Source organism: Anomaloglossus baeobatrachus, chromosome 7, assembly GCF_048569485.1.
Source record: "Anomaloglossus baeobatrachus isolate aAnoBae1 chromosome 7, aAnoBae1.hap1, whole genome shotgun sequence".
NCBI classification, from domain to species: domain Eukaryota; kingdom Metazoa; phylum Chordata; class Amphibia; order Anura; family Aromobatidae; genus Anomaloglossus; species Anomaloglossus baeobatrachus.
In genome coordinates this window covers 295,777,082-295,790,386 of record NC_134359.1, presented here as the reverse complement: position 1 = coordinate 295,790,386, position 13,305 = coordinate 295,777,082, and the positions used below count along the sequence as shown (strand labels likewise).

Here is a 13,305-nt window from a genome sequence, read left to right as displayed (position 1 = left end):
TACAGAGATACATGATAAGATCCTGTCTGCAGTAACCACTAGGGGGAGCTCCCTGTATACAGAGATACATGATAAGATCCTGTCTGTAGCCACCACTAGGGGGAGCTCCCTGTATACAGAGATACATGATAAGATCCTGTCTGCAGTCACCACTAGGGGGAGCTCCCTGTATACAGAGAGACATGATAAGATCCTGTCTGCAGCCACCACTAGGGGGAGCTCCCTGTATACAGAGATACATGATAAGATCCTGTCTGCAGCCACCACTAGGGGGAGCTCCCTGTATACAGAGATACATGATAAGATCCTGTCTGCAGCCACCACTAGGGGGAGCTCCCTGTATACAGAGATACATGATAAGATCCTGTCTGCAGCCACCACTAGGAGGAGCTCCCTGTATACAGAGATACATGATAAGATCCTGTCTGCAGTCACCACTAGGGGGAGCTCCCTGTATACAGAGATACATGATAAGATCCTGTCTGCAGCCACCACTAGGGGGAGCTCCCTGTATACAGAGATACATGATAAGATCCTGTCTGCAGTCACCACTAGGAGGAGCTCCCTGTATACAGAGATACATGATAAGATCCTGTCTGCAGCCACCACTAGGGGGAGCTCCCTGTATACAGAGATACATGATAAGATCCGGTCTGCAGCCACCACTAGGGGGAGCTTCCTGTATACAGAGATACATGATAAGATCCTGTCTGCAGCCACCACTAGGGGGAGCTCCCTGTATACAGAGATACATCATAAGATCCTGTCTGCAGTCACCACTAGGGGGCGCTCCCTGTATACAGAGATACATGATAAGATCCTGTCTGCAGCCACCACTAGGGGGAGCTCCCTGTATACAGAGATACATGATAAGATCCTGTCTGCAGCCACCACTAGGGGGAGCTCCCTGTGTACAGAGATACATGATAAGATCCTGTCTGCAGCCACCACTAGGGGGAGCTCTCTGTATACAGAGATACATGATAAGATCCTGTCTGCAGCCACCACTAGGGGGAGCTCCCTGTATACAGAGATACATGATAAGATCCTGTCTGCAGCCACCACTAGGGGGAGCTCCCTGTGTACAGAGATACATGATAAGATCCTGTCTGCAGTCACCACTAGGAGGAGCTCCCTGTATACAGAGATACATAAGATCCTGTCTACAGCCACCACTAGGGGGAGCTCCCTGTATACAGAGATACATGATAAGATCCTGTCTGCAGTCATCACTAGGGGGAGCTCCCTGTATACAGAAATAGATGATAAGATCCTGACTGCAGCCACCACTAGAGGGAGCTCCCTGTATACAGAGATACATGATAAGATCCTGTCTGCAGTAACCACTAGGGGGAGCTCCCTGTACACAGAGATACATGATAAGATCCTGTCTGCAGCCACCACTAGGGGGAGCTCCCTGTATACAGAGATACATGATAAGATCCTGTCTGCAGCCACCACTAGGGGGAGCTCCCTGTATACAGAGATACATGATAAGATCCTGTCTGCAGCCATTACTAGGGGGAGCTCCCTGTATACAGAGATACATGATAAGATCCTGTCTGCAGCCACCACTAGGGGGAGCTCCCTGTATACAGAAATAGATGATAAGATCCTGACTGCAGCCACCACTAGGGGGAGCTCCCTGTATACAGAGATACATGATAAGATCCTGTCTGCAGCCATTACTAGGGGGAGCTCCCTGTATACAGAGATACATGATAAGATCCTGTCTGCAGCCACCACTAGGGGGAGCTCCCTGTATACAGAAATAGATGATAAGATCCTGACTGCAGCCACCACTAGAGGGAGCTCCCTGTATACAGAGATACATGATAAGATCCTGTCTGCAGTAACCACTAGGGGGAGCTCCCTGTACACAGAGATACATGATAAGATCCTGTCTGCAGCCACCACTAGGGGGAGCTCCCTGTATACAGAGATACATGATAAGATCCTGTCTGCAGCCACCACTAGAGGGAGCTCCCTGTATACAGAGATACATGATAAGATCCTGTCTGCAGTCACCACTAGGGGGAGCTCCCTGTATACAGAGATACATGATAAGATCCTGTCTGCAGCCATTACTAGGGGGAGCTCCCTGTATACAGAGATACATGATAAGATCCTGTCTGCAGCCACCACTAGGGGGAGCTCCCTGTATACAGAGATACAGGATAAGATCCTGTCTGCAGCCACCACTAGGGGGAGCTCCCTGTATACAGAGATACATGATAAGATCCTGTCTGCAGTCACCACTAGGGGGAGCTCCCTGTGTACAGAGATACAGGATAAGATCCTGTCTGCAGCCACCACTAGGGGGGGCTCCCTGTATACAGAGATACATGATAATATCCTGTCTGCAGCCACCACTAGGGGGGGCTCCCTGTATACAGAGATACATGATAAGATCCTGTCTGCAGCCACCACTAGGGGGAGCTCCCTGTGTACAGAGATACAGGATAAGATCCTGTCTGCAGCCACCACTAGGGGGAGCTCCCTGTATACAGAGATACATGATAAGATCCTGTCTGCAGTCACCACTAGGGGGAGCTCCCTGTGTACAGAGATACAGGATAAAATCCTGTCTGCAGCCACCACTAGGGGGAGCTCCCTGTATACAGAGATACATGATACGATCCTGTCTGCAGCCACCACTAGGAGTAGCTCCCTGTATACAGAGATACATGATACGATCCTGTCTGCAGCCACCACTAGGGGGAGCTCCCTGTATACAGAGATACATGATAAGATCCTGTCTGCAGCCACCACTAGGGGGAGCTCCCTGTATACAGAGATACATGATAAGATCCTGTCTGCAGCCACCACTAGGGGGAGCTCCCTGTATACAGAGATACATGATAAGATCCTGTCTGCAGCCACCACTAGGGGGAGCTCCCTGTATACAGAGATACATGATAAGATCCTGTCTGCAGTCACCACTAGGGGGAGCTCCCTGTATACAGAGATACATGATAAGATCCTGTCTACAACCACCACTAGGGGGGGCTCCCTGTATACAGAGATACATGATAAGATCCTGTCTGCAGCCACCACTAGGGGGAGCTCCCTGTGTACAGAGATACAGGATAAGATCCTGTCTGCAGCCACCACTAGGGGGAGCTCCCTGTATACAGAGATACATGATAAGATCCTGTCTGCAGTCACCACTAGGGGGAGCTCCCTGTGTACAGAGATACAGGATAAGATCCTGTCTGCAGCCACCACTAGGGGGAGCTCCCTGTATACAGAGATACATGATACGATCCTGTCTGCAGCCACCACTAGGGGTAGCTCCCTGTATACAGAGATACATGATACGATCCTGTCTGCAGCCACCACTAGGGGTAGCTCCCTGTATACAGAGATACATGATACGATCCTGTCTGCAGCCACCACTAGGGGGAGCTCCCTGTATACAGAGATACATGATAAGATCCTGTCTGCAGCCACCACTAGGGGGAGCTCCCTGTATACAGAGATACATGATAAGATCCTGTCTGCAGCCACCACTAGGGGGAGCTCCCTGTGTACAGAGATACATGATAAGATCCTGTCTGCAGCCACCACTAGGGGGAGCTCTCTGTATACAGAGATACATGATAAGATCCTGTCTGCAGCCACCACTAGGGGGAGCTCCCTGTATACAGAGATACATGATAAGATCCTGTCTGCAGCCACCACTAGGGGGAGCTCCCTGTGTACAGAGATACATGATAAGATCCTGTCTGCAGCCACCACTAGAGGGAGCTCCCTGTATACAGAGATACATGATAAGATCCTGTCTGCAGTCACCACTAGGAGGAGCTCCCTGTATACAGAGATACATAAGATCCTGTCTACAGCCACCACTAGGGGGAGCTCCCTGTATACAGAGATACATGATAAGATCCTGTCTGCAGTCATCACTAGGGGGAGCTCCCTGTATACAGAAATAGATGATAAGATCCTGACTGCAGCCACCACTAGAGGGAGCTCCCTGTATACAGAGATACATGATAAGATCCTGTCTGCAGTAACCACTAGGGGGAGCTCCCTGTACACAGAGATACATGATAAGATCCTGTCTGCAGCCACCACTAGGGGGAGCTCCCTGTATACAGAGATACATGATAAGATCCTGTCTGCAGCCACCACTAGGGGGAGCTCCCTGTATACAGAGATACATGATAAGATCCTGTCTGCAGCCATTACTAGGGGGAGCTCCCTGTATACAGAGATACATGATAAGATCCTGTCTGCAGCCACCACTAGGGGGAGCTCCCTGTATACAGAAATAGATGATAAGATCCTGACTGCAGCCACCACTAGGGGGAGCTCCCTGTATACAGAGATACATGATAAGATCCTGTCTGCAGCCATTACTAGGGGGAGCTCCCTGTATACAGAGATACATGATAAGATCCTGTCTGCAGCCACCACTAGGGGGAGCTCCCTGTATACAGAAATAGATGATAAGATCCTGACTGCAGCCACCACTAGAGGGAGCTCCCTGTATACAGAGATACATGATAAGATCCTGTCTGCAGTAACCACTAGGGGGAGCTCCCTGTACACAGAGATACATGATAAGATCCTGTCTGCAGCCACCACTAGGGGGAGCTCCCTGTATACAGAGATACATGATAAGATCCTGTCTGCAGCCACCACTAGAGGGAGCTCCCTGTATACAGAGATACATGATAAGATCCTGTCTGCAGTCACCACTAGGGGGAGCTCCCTGTATACAGAGATACATGATAAGATCCTGTCTGCAGCCATTACTAGGGGGAGCTCCCTGTATACAGAGATACATGATAAGATCCTGTCTGCAGCCACCACTAGGGGGAGCTCCCTGTATACAGAGATACAGGATAAGATCCTGTCTGCAGCCACCACTAGGGGGAGCTCCCTGTATACAGAGATACATGATAAGATCCTGTCTGCAGTCACCACTAGGGGGAGCTCCCTGTGTACAGAGATACAGGATAAGATCCTGTCTGCAGCCACCACTAGGGGGGGCTCCCTGTATACAGAGATACATGATAATATCCTGTCTGCAGCCACCACTAGGGGGAGCTCCCTGTGTACAGAGATACAGGATAAGATCCTGTCTGCAGCCACCACTAGGGGGAGCTCCCTGTGTACAGAGATACAGGATAAGATCCTGTCTGCAGCCACCACTAGGGGGAGCTCCCTGTATACAGAGATACATGATAAGATCCTGTCTGCAGTCACCACTAGGGGGAGCTCCCTGTGTACAGAGATACAGGATAAAATCCTGTCTGCAGCCACCACTAGGGGGAGCTCCCTGTATACAGAGATACATGATACGATCCTGTCTGCAGCCACCACTAGGAGTAGCTCCCTGTATACAGAGATACATGATACGATCCTGTCTGCAGCCACCACTAGGGGGAGCTCCCTGTATACAGAGATACATGATAAGATCCTGTCTGCAGCCACCACTAGGGGGAGCTCCCTGTATACAGAGATACATGATAAGATCCTGTCTGCAGCCACCACTAGGGGGAGCTCCCTGTATACAGAGATACATGATAAGATCCTGTCTGCAGCCACCACTAGGGGGAGCTCCCTGTATACAGAGATACATGATAAGATCCTGTCTGCAGTCACCACTAGGGGGAGCTCCCTGTATACAGAGATACATGATAAGATCCTGTCTACAACCACCACTAGGGGGGGCTCCCTGTATACAGAGATACATGATAAGATCCTGTCTGCAGCCACCACTAGGGGGAGCTCCCTGTGTACAGAGATACAGGATAAGATCCTGTCTGCAGCCACCACTAGGGGGAGCTCCCTGTATACAGAGATACATGATAAGATCCTGTCTGCAGTCACCACTAGGGGGAGCTCCCTGTGTACAGAGATACAGGATAAGATCCTGTCTGCAGCCACCACTAGGGGGAGCTCCCTGTATACAGAGATACATGATACGATCCTGTCTGCAGCCACCACTAGGGGTAGCTCCCTGTATACAGAGATACATGATACGATCCTGTCTGCAGCCACCACTAGGGGTAGCTCCCTGTATACAGAGATACATGATACGATCCTGTCTGCAGCCACCACTAGGGGGAGCTCCCTGTATACAGAGATACATGATAAGATCCTGTCTGCAGCCACCACTAGGGGGAGCTCCCTGTATACAGAGATACATGATAAGATCCTGTCTGCAGCCACCACTAGGGGGAACTCCCTGTATACAGAGATACATGATAAGATCCTGTCTGCAGTCACCACTAGGGGGAGCTCCCTGTATACAGAGACACATGATAAGATCCTGTCTGCAGCCACCACTAGGGGGAGCTCCCTGTATACAGAGATACATGATAAGATCCTGTCTGCAGCCACCACTAGGGGGAGCTCCCTGTATACAGAGATACATGATAAGATCCTTTCTGCAGTCACCACTAGGGGGAGCTCCCTGTATACAGAGATACATGATAAGATCCTGTCTGCAGCCACCACTAGGGGGAGCTCCCTGTATACAGAGATACATGATAAGATCCTGTCTGCAGCCACCACTAGAGGGAGCCCCCTGTATACAGAGATACATGATAATATACTGTCTGCAGCCACCACTAGGGGGAGCTCCCTGTATACAGAGATACATGATAAGATCCTGTCTGCAGCCACCACTAGGGGGAGCTCCCTGTATACAGAGATACATGATAAGATCCTGTCTGCAGCCACCACTAGGGGGAGCTCCCTGTATACAGAGATACATGATAAGATACTGTCTGCAGCCACCACTAGGGGGAGCTCCCTGTATACAGAGATACATGATAAGATCCTGTCTGCAGCCACCACTAGGGGGAGCTCCCTGTATACAGAGATACATGATAAGATCCTGTCTGCAGCCACCACTAGGGGGAGCTCCCTGTATACAGAGATACATGATAAGATCCTGTCTGCAGCCACCACTAGGGGGAGCTCCCTGTATACAGAGATACATGATAAGATCCTGTCTGCAGTCACCACTAGGGGGAGCTCCCTGTATACAGAGATACATGATAAGATCCTGTCTGCAGCCACCACTAGGGGGAGCTCCCTGTGTACAGTGAGAGTTACACCAATATCTGCGCCATGTGAACAGAACTTACTTAATATCCGTGCGAAGCCGAAGTCGCAGAGCTTGATGACCCCTTGCTTGGTCAGCAGAATGTTCTCTGGTTTCACATCGCGGTGAATGCACTGAAGAGGAATATAGTGATATTATTAGGAGAGATTTACCCCACAAATGAAAATAAAGGGGGGCTCTGCCTTCTGCCTCGTCACTCAGACAGATGACATTACTGAGGTTACGAGATTTTGGACCCCGCAGGTATACAGAGCAATAGGGCTGAATACAGGACCACCAAGGGTGGAGACTTCCTTATGGGCCTACATCATGTCATATAAGGTGGAGTTCCCCTTTAACTCTCTGGCAGAAGACGCCTCTGATCCTTACACTGTTCTTGTGGCAGAAGTTCACCGCCTGCAGGATCTGCTGCACAGTGTTCTTTGTCATCATCTCGGGGACTCTGAAACAGAAGTCATTGAAGGGTTAACGTGGAATGGGACCATGGGGATTGTTATCTGTTATCAGCCAGGAGGGATGGATTATGGCCACCGTACCCGTTGGGATGCTTCTCCAGCTCGTTGAGGACGGTGTGATCACAATACTCGAACACCAGATGAAGCTTCCTCTTCCTGCGAAACACCTCCAGCAGGTTCACCAGGTTACTGTGCTTCAGTTGCTTCAAAAGAGGAGGACACGGAGGTGAAATTCAATTTTGCCCTGGAAACCGTCAGCATGGAGGCTGATCAGCAGAATATACCTATGTATTGTCCCAGATTATATACATTCATGTCACGGCGCGGCCTCACCTTCAACATCCGGATCTCACGTAGCGCAATCTTTTTAATGACGGGGTCGTCCTCAGACTCCACAAACTTCTTGATGGCCACCACTTGCCCGGTCTCCTTATTCCGACACTTAAAGACCACCCCGTAAGATCCTTCCCCGATCTTAGCCAACTTCTCGTATTTCTCCATCCCAGGGTGTGAGGGTATTCTGTCATCATTTATAACGTGTTAGTATATACAGTATATACAACCCCTCTGCTTAGTACTCCAGCAGAATAGTGAGTGCAGCTCTGGAGTATAATACAGGAGGTAACTCAGGATCAGTAATGTAATGTGTGTACACAGTGACTGCACCAGCAGAATAGTGAGTGCAGCTCTGGAGTATAATACAGGAGGTAACTCAGGATCAGTAATGTAATGTGTGTACACAGTGACTGCACCAGCAGAATAGTGAGTGCAGCTCTGGAGTATAATACAGGATGTAACTAAAGATCAGTACAGTAAAGTAATGTAATGTCTGTATACAGTGACTGCACCAGCAGAATAGTGAGTGCAGCTCTGGAGGATAATACAGGATGTAACTAAAGATCAGTACAGGATAAGTAATGTAATGTCTGTATACAGTGACTGCACCAGCAGAATAGTGAGTAGAGCTCTGGAGTATAATACAGGAGGTAACTCAGGATCAGTAATGTAATGTACATAGTGACTGCACCAGCAGAATAGTGAGTGCAGCTCTGGAGTATAAAACAGGATCAGTAACGTAATGTATTTACACAGTGACTGCACCAGTAGAATAGTGAGCGCAGCTCTGGAGTATAACACAGGAATAGTAACGTAATGTATGTACTCAGTGATTGCACCAGCAGAATAGTGAGTGCAGCTCTGGAGTATAATACAAGAGGTAACTCAGGATCAGTAATGTATGTGCACAGTGACTGCACCAGCAGAATAGTGAGTGCAGCTCTGGAGTATAATACAGGAGGTAACTCAGGATCAGTAATGTAATGTATGTACACAGTGACTGCACCAGCAGAATAGTGAGTGCAGCTCTGGAGTATAATACAGGAGGTAACTCAGGATCAGTAATGTAATGTATGTACACAGTGACTGCACCAGCAGAAGAGTGAGTGCAGCTCTGGAGTATAATACAGGAGGTAACTCAGGATCAGTAATGTAATGTATGTACACAGTGACTGCACCAGCAGAATAGTGAGTGCAGCTCTGGAGTATAACACAGGAGGTAACTCAGGATCAGTAATGTAATTATGTACACAGTGACTGCACCAGCAGAATAGTGAGTGCAGCTCTGGAGTATAACACAGGAGGTAACTCAGGATCAGTAATGTAATTATGTACACAGTGACTGCACCAGCAGAATAGTGAGTGCAGCTCTGGAGTATAATACAGGAGGTAACTCAGGATCAGTAATGTAATGTGTGTACACAGTGACTGCACCAGCAGAATAGTGAGTGCGGCTCTGGAGTATAATACAAGAGGTAACTCAGGATCAGTAATGTAATGTATGTGCACAGTGACTGCACCAGCAGAATAGTGAGTGCAGCTCTGGAGTATAACACAGGAGGTAACTCAGGATCAGTAATGTAATTATGTACACAGTGACTGCACCAGCAGAATAGTGAGTGCAGCTCTGGAGTATAATACAGGAGGTAACTCAGGATCAGTAATGTAATGTGTGTACACAGTGACTGCACCAGCAGAATAGTGAGTGCAGCTCTGGAGTATAATACAAAAGGTAACTCAGGATCAGTAATGTAATGTATGTGCACAGTGACTGCACCAGCAGAATAGTGAGTGCAGCTCTGGAGTATAATACAGGAGGTAACTCAGGATCAGTAATGTAATGTGTGTACACAGTGACTGCACCAGCAGAATAGTGAGTGCGGCTCTGGAGTATAATACAAGAGGTAACTCAGGATCAGTAATGTAATGTATGTGCACAGTGACTGCACCAGCAGAATAGTGAGTGCAGCTCTGGAGTATAATACAGGAGGTAACTCAGGATCAGTAATGTAATGTATGTACACAGTGACTGCACCAGCAGAATAGTGAGCACAGCTCTGGAGTATAATACAGGAGGTAACTCCGGATCAGTAATGTAATGTATGTACACAGTGACTGCACAGAGCAGAATAGTGAGCGCAGCTCTGCAGTATAATACAGGAGGTAACTCAGGATCAGTAATGTAATGTACATAGTGACTGCACCAGCAGAATAGTGAGTGCAGCTCTGGAGTATAAAACAGGATCAGTAACGTAATGTATTTACACAGTGACTGCACCAGCAGAATAGTGAGCGCAGCTCTGGAGTATAACACAGGAATAGTAACGTAATGTATGTACTCAGTGACTGCACCAGCAGAATAGTGAGTGCAGCTCTGGAGTATAACACAGGAATAGTAACGTAATGTATGTACTCAGTGACTGCACCAGCAGAATAGTGAGCGCAGCTCTGGAGTATAACACAGGAATAGTAACGTAATATATTTACACAGTGACTGCACCAGCAGAATAGTGAGTGCAGCTCTGGAGTATAATACAGGAGGTAACTCAGCATCAGTAATGTATGTACACAGTGACTGCACCAGCAGAATAGTGAGCGCAGCTCTGGAGTATAATACAGGAGGTAACTCAGGATCAGTAATGTAATGTATGTACACAGTGACTGCACCAGCAGAAGAGTGAGTGCAGCTCTGGAGTATAATACAGGAGGTAACTCAGGATCAGTAATGTAATGTATGTACACAGTGACTGCACCAGCAGAAGAGTGAGTGCAGCTCTGGAGTATAACATTAGATGTACTAGTATAGTATAAGTAATGTAACCTGATTTTTTGGGATTGAGCCAAACCAGAAGATTTCGGCTTAAGAAGGAATAAGAAATTAGCAAATAAATGATGTCCAGATCTTGCTGCAGACACGTTGGTAAACAGAGATCAGCGCTGGGCGTGAGGACTGCGCCATAGTATCTGTAAATCTCCAGTCAATATTTACCAGGCTCAGTGCAGACCGCAGGCCGTACAGCAGGAGATGGGTATACAGATAGGTAACCAGGCTCAGTGCAGACCGCAGGCCGTACAGCGGGAGATGGGTATACAGATAGGTAACCAGGCTCAGTGCAGACCGCAGGCCGTACAGCGGGAGATGGGTATACAGATAGGTAACCAGGGTCAGCGCAGACCACAGGCCGTACAGCGGGAGATGGGTATACAGATAGGTAACCAGGCTCAGTGCAGACCGCAGGCCGTACAGCAGGAGATGGGTATACAGATAGGTAACCAGGCTCAGTGCAGACCGCAGGCCGTACAGCAGGAGATGGGTATACAGATAGGTAACCAGGCTCAGTGCAAACCGCAGGCCGCACAGCGGGAGATGGGTATACAGATAGGTAACCAGGCTCAGCGCTGGCCGCAGGCCGTACAGCGGGAGATGGGTATACAGATAGGTAACCAGGCTCAGCGCTGGCCGCAGGCCGTACAGCGGGAGATGGGTGTACAGATAGGTAACCAGGCTCAGCGCAGACCGCAGGCCGTACAGCGGGAGATGGGTATACAGATAGGTAATTAGGCTCAGTGCAGACCGCAGGCCGTACAGCAGGAGATGGATATACAGATAGGTAACCAGGCTCAGTGCAGACCGCAGGCCGTACAGCAGGAGATGGGTATACAGATAGGTAACCAGGCTCAGTGCAAACCGCAGGCCGTACAGCGGGAGATGGGTATACAGATAGGTAACCAGGCTCAGCGCTGGCCGCAGGCCGTACAGCGGGAGATGGGTATACAGATAGGTAACCAGGCTCAGCGCTGGCCGCAGGCCGTACAGCGGGAGATGGGTGTACAGATAGGTAACCAGGCTCAGCGCAGACCGCAGGCCGTACAGCGGGAGATGGGTGTACAGATAGGTAACCAGGCTCAGCGCAGACCGCAGGCCGTACAGCGGGAGATGGATATACAGATAGGTAACCAGGCTCAGCGCAGGCTGCAGGCCGTACAGCGGGAGATGGGTATACAGATAGGTAACCAGGCTCAGCGCAGACCGCAGGCTGCACAGCGGGAGATGGGTATACAGATAGGTAACCAGGCTCAGCGCGGACCGCAGGCCGTACAGCGGGAGATGGGTATACAGATAGGTAACCAGGCTCAGCGCAGGCCGCAGGCCGTACAGCGGGAGATGGGTATACAGATAGGTAACCAGGCTAAGCGCGGACCGCAGGCCGTACACGGGAGATGAGTATACAGATAGGTAACCAGGTTCAGCGCAGACCGCAGGCCGTACAGCGGGAGATGAGTATACAGATAGGTAACCAGGCTCAGCGCAGACCGCAGGCCGTACAGCGGGAGATGGGTATACAGATAGGTAACCAGGCTCAGCGCAGACCGCAGGCCGTACAGCGGGAGATGGGTATACAGATAGGTAACCAGGCTCAGCGCAGACCGCAGGCCGTACAGCGGGAGATGGGTATACAGATAGGTAACCAGGCTCAGCGCAGACCGCAGGCCGTACAGCGGGAGATGGGTGTACAGATAGGTAACCAGGCTCAGCGCAGACCGCAGGCCGTACAGCGGGAGATGGGTATACAGATAGGTAACCAGGCTCAGCGCAGACCGCAGGCCGTACAGCGGGAGATGGGTATACAGATAGGTAACCAGGCTCAGCGCAGACCGCAGGCTGTACAGCGGGAGATGGGTATACAGATAGGTAACCAGGCTCAGCGCAGACCGCAGGCCGTACAGCGGGAGATGGGTATACAGATAGGTAACCAGGCTCAGCGCAGACCGCAGGCAGTACAGCGGGAGATGGGTATACAGATAGGTAACCAGGCTCAGCACAGACCGCAGGCCGTACAGCGGGAGATGGGTATACAGATAGGTAACCAGGCTCAGCGCAGACCGCAGGCCGTACAGCGGGAGATGGGTATACAGATAGGTAACCAGGCTAAGCGCAGACCGCAGGCCGTACAGCGGGAGATGGGTGTACAGATAGGTAATCATTCATATAGAGGTGGCCATGGCTCTACTGGGGGGGGGTCCTAGTTTTCGTCTGCGGGATCCGCCGGCGGCATCAATAGTATATATTGATGTATGTAATATAATATCTCTTCCGCCAGGGTCCAGGATATCCGATGCCCTCGTCATTACGCCCTGAGCCGCAGTCACCATTCTTTTTGCTTTCTGGTCCTAGGAGCTTACACTCTACCCCGCGGCGTACGTGTAATCCCTTCGGGGGGCTGGTGGGGCTCAGCTCTGGTTTCTTCATTACCCTCCTCACCTGTAACATGACCCCCTGAGCTATGACCTAATCTACAGAAATAACAAGTAATCGCAGGGAATAGTAAATACGTCACCGCAGACCGGAGCAATCTCAGGGTGAATATTCCCAGGATCCCGGCGTCACCTGCTGCATTTCCAGAGCCGCGTACAATAAAGTCTTCC

At 49.9% G+C, this 13,305-nt stretch overlaps 1 protein-coding gene across 4 annotated transcripts in view; it reads right to left on the bottom strand.

The window, feature by feature from the left end:
* LOC142245614 (cyclin-dependent kinase-like 4) overlaps window positions 1-13,305 on the bottom strand; it is a 25,520-nt gene extending 12,215 nt beyond the window's left edge. For 2 of the 4 annotated variants that reach the window (XM_075318470.1, XM_075318473.1), the window contains exons 1-5: window positions 13,218-13,304; window positions 7,876-8,062; window positions 7,624-7,745; window positions 7,457-7,529; window positions 7,110-7,200 (exon numbers count right to left, since the gene is read on the bottom strand). In XM_075318470.1, the coding sequence (XP_075174585.1) occupies window positions 7,110-7,200; window positions 7,457-7,529; window positions 7,624-7,745; window positions 7,876-8,043 (454 nt within the window). In that variant the 5' untranslated portion in view covers window positions 8,044-8,062; window positions 13,218-13,304. Of the gene's footprint in view, window positions 1-7,109; window positions 7,201-7,456; window positions 7,530-7,623; window positions 7,746-7,875; window positions 8,063-13,217 lie in introns of all 4 variants that reach the window. The other 2 variants (XM_075318472.1, XM_075318471.1) reach the window with 2 other exon arrangements.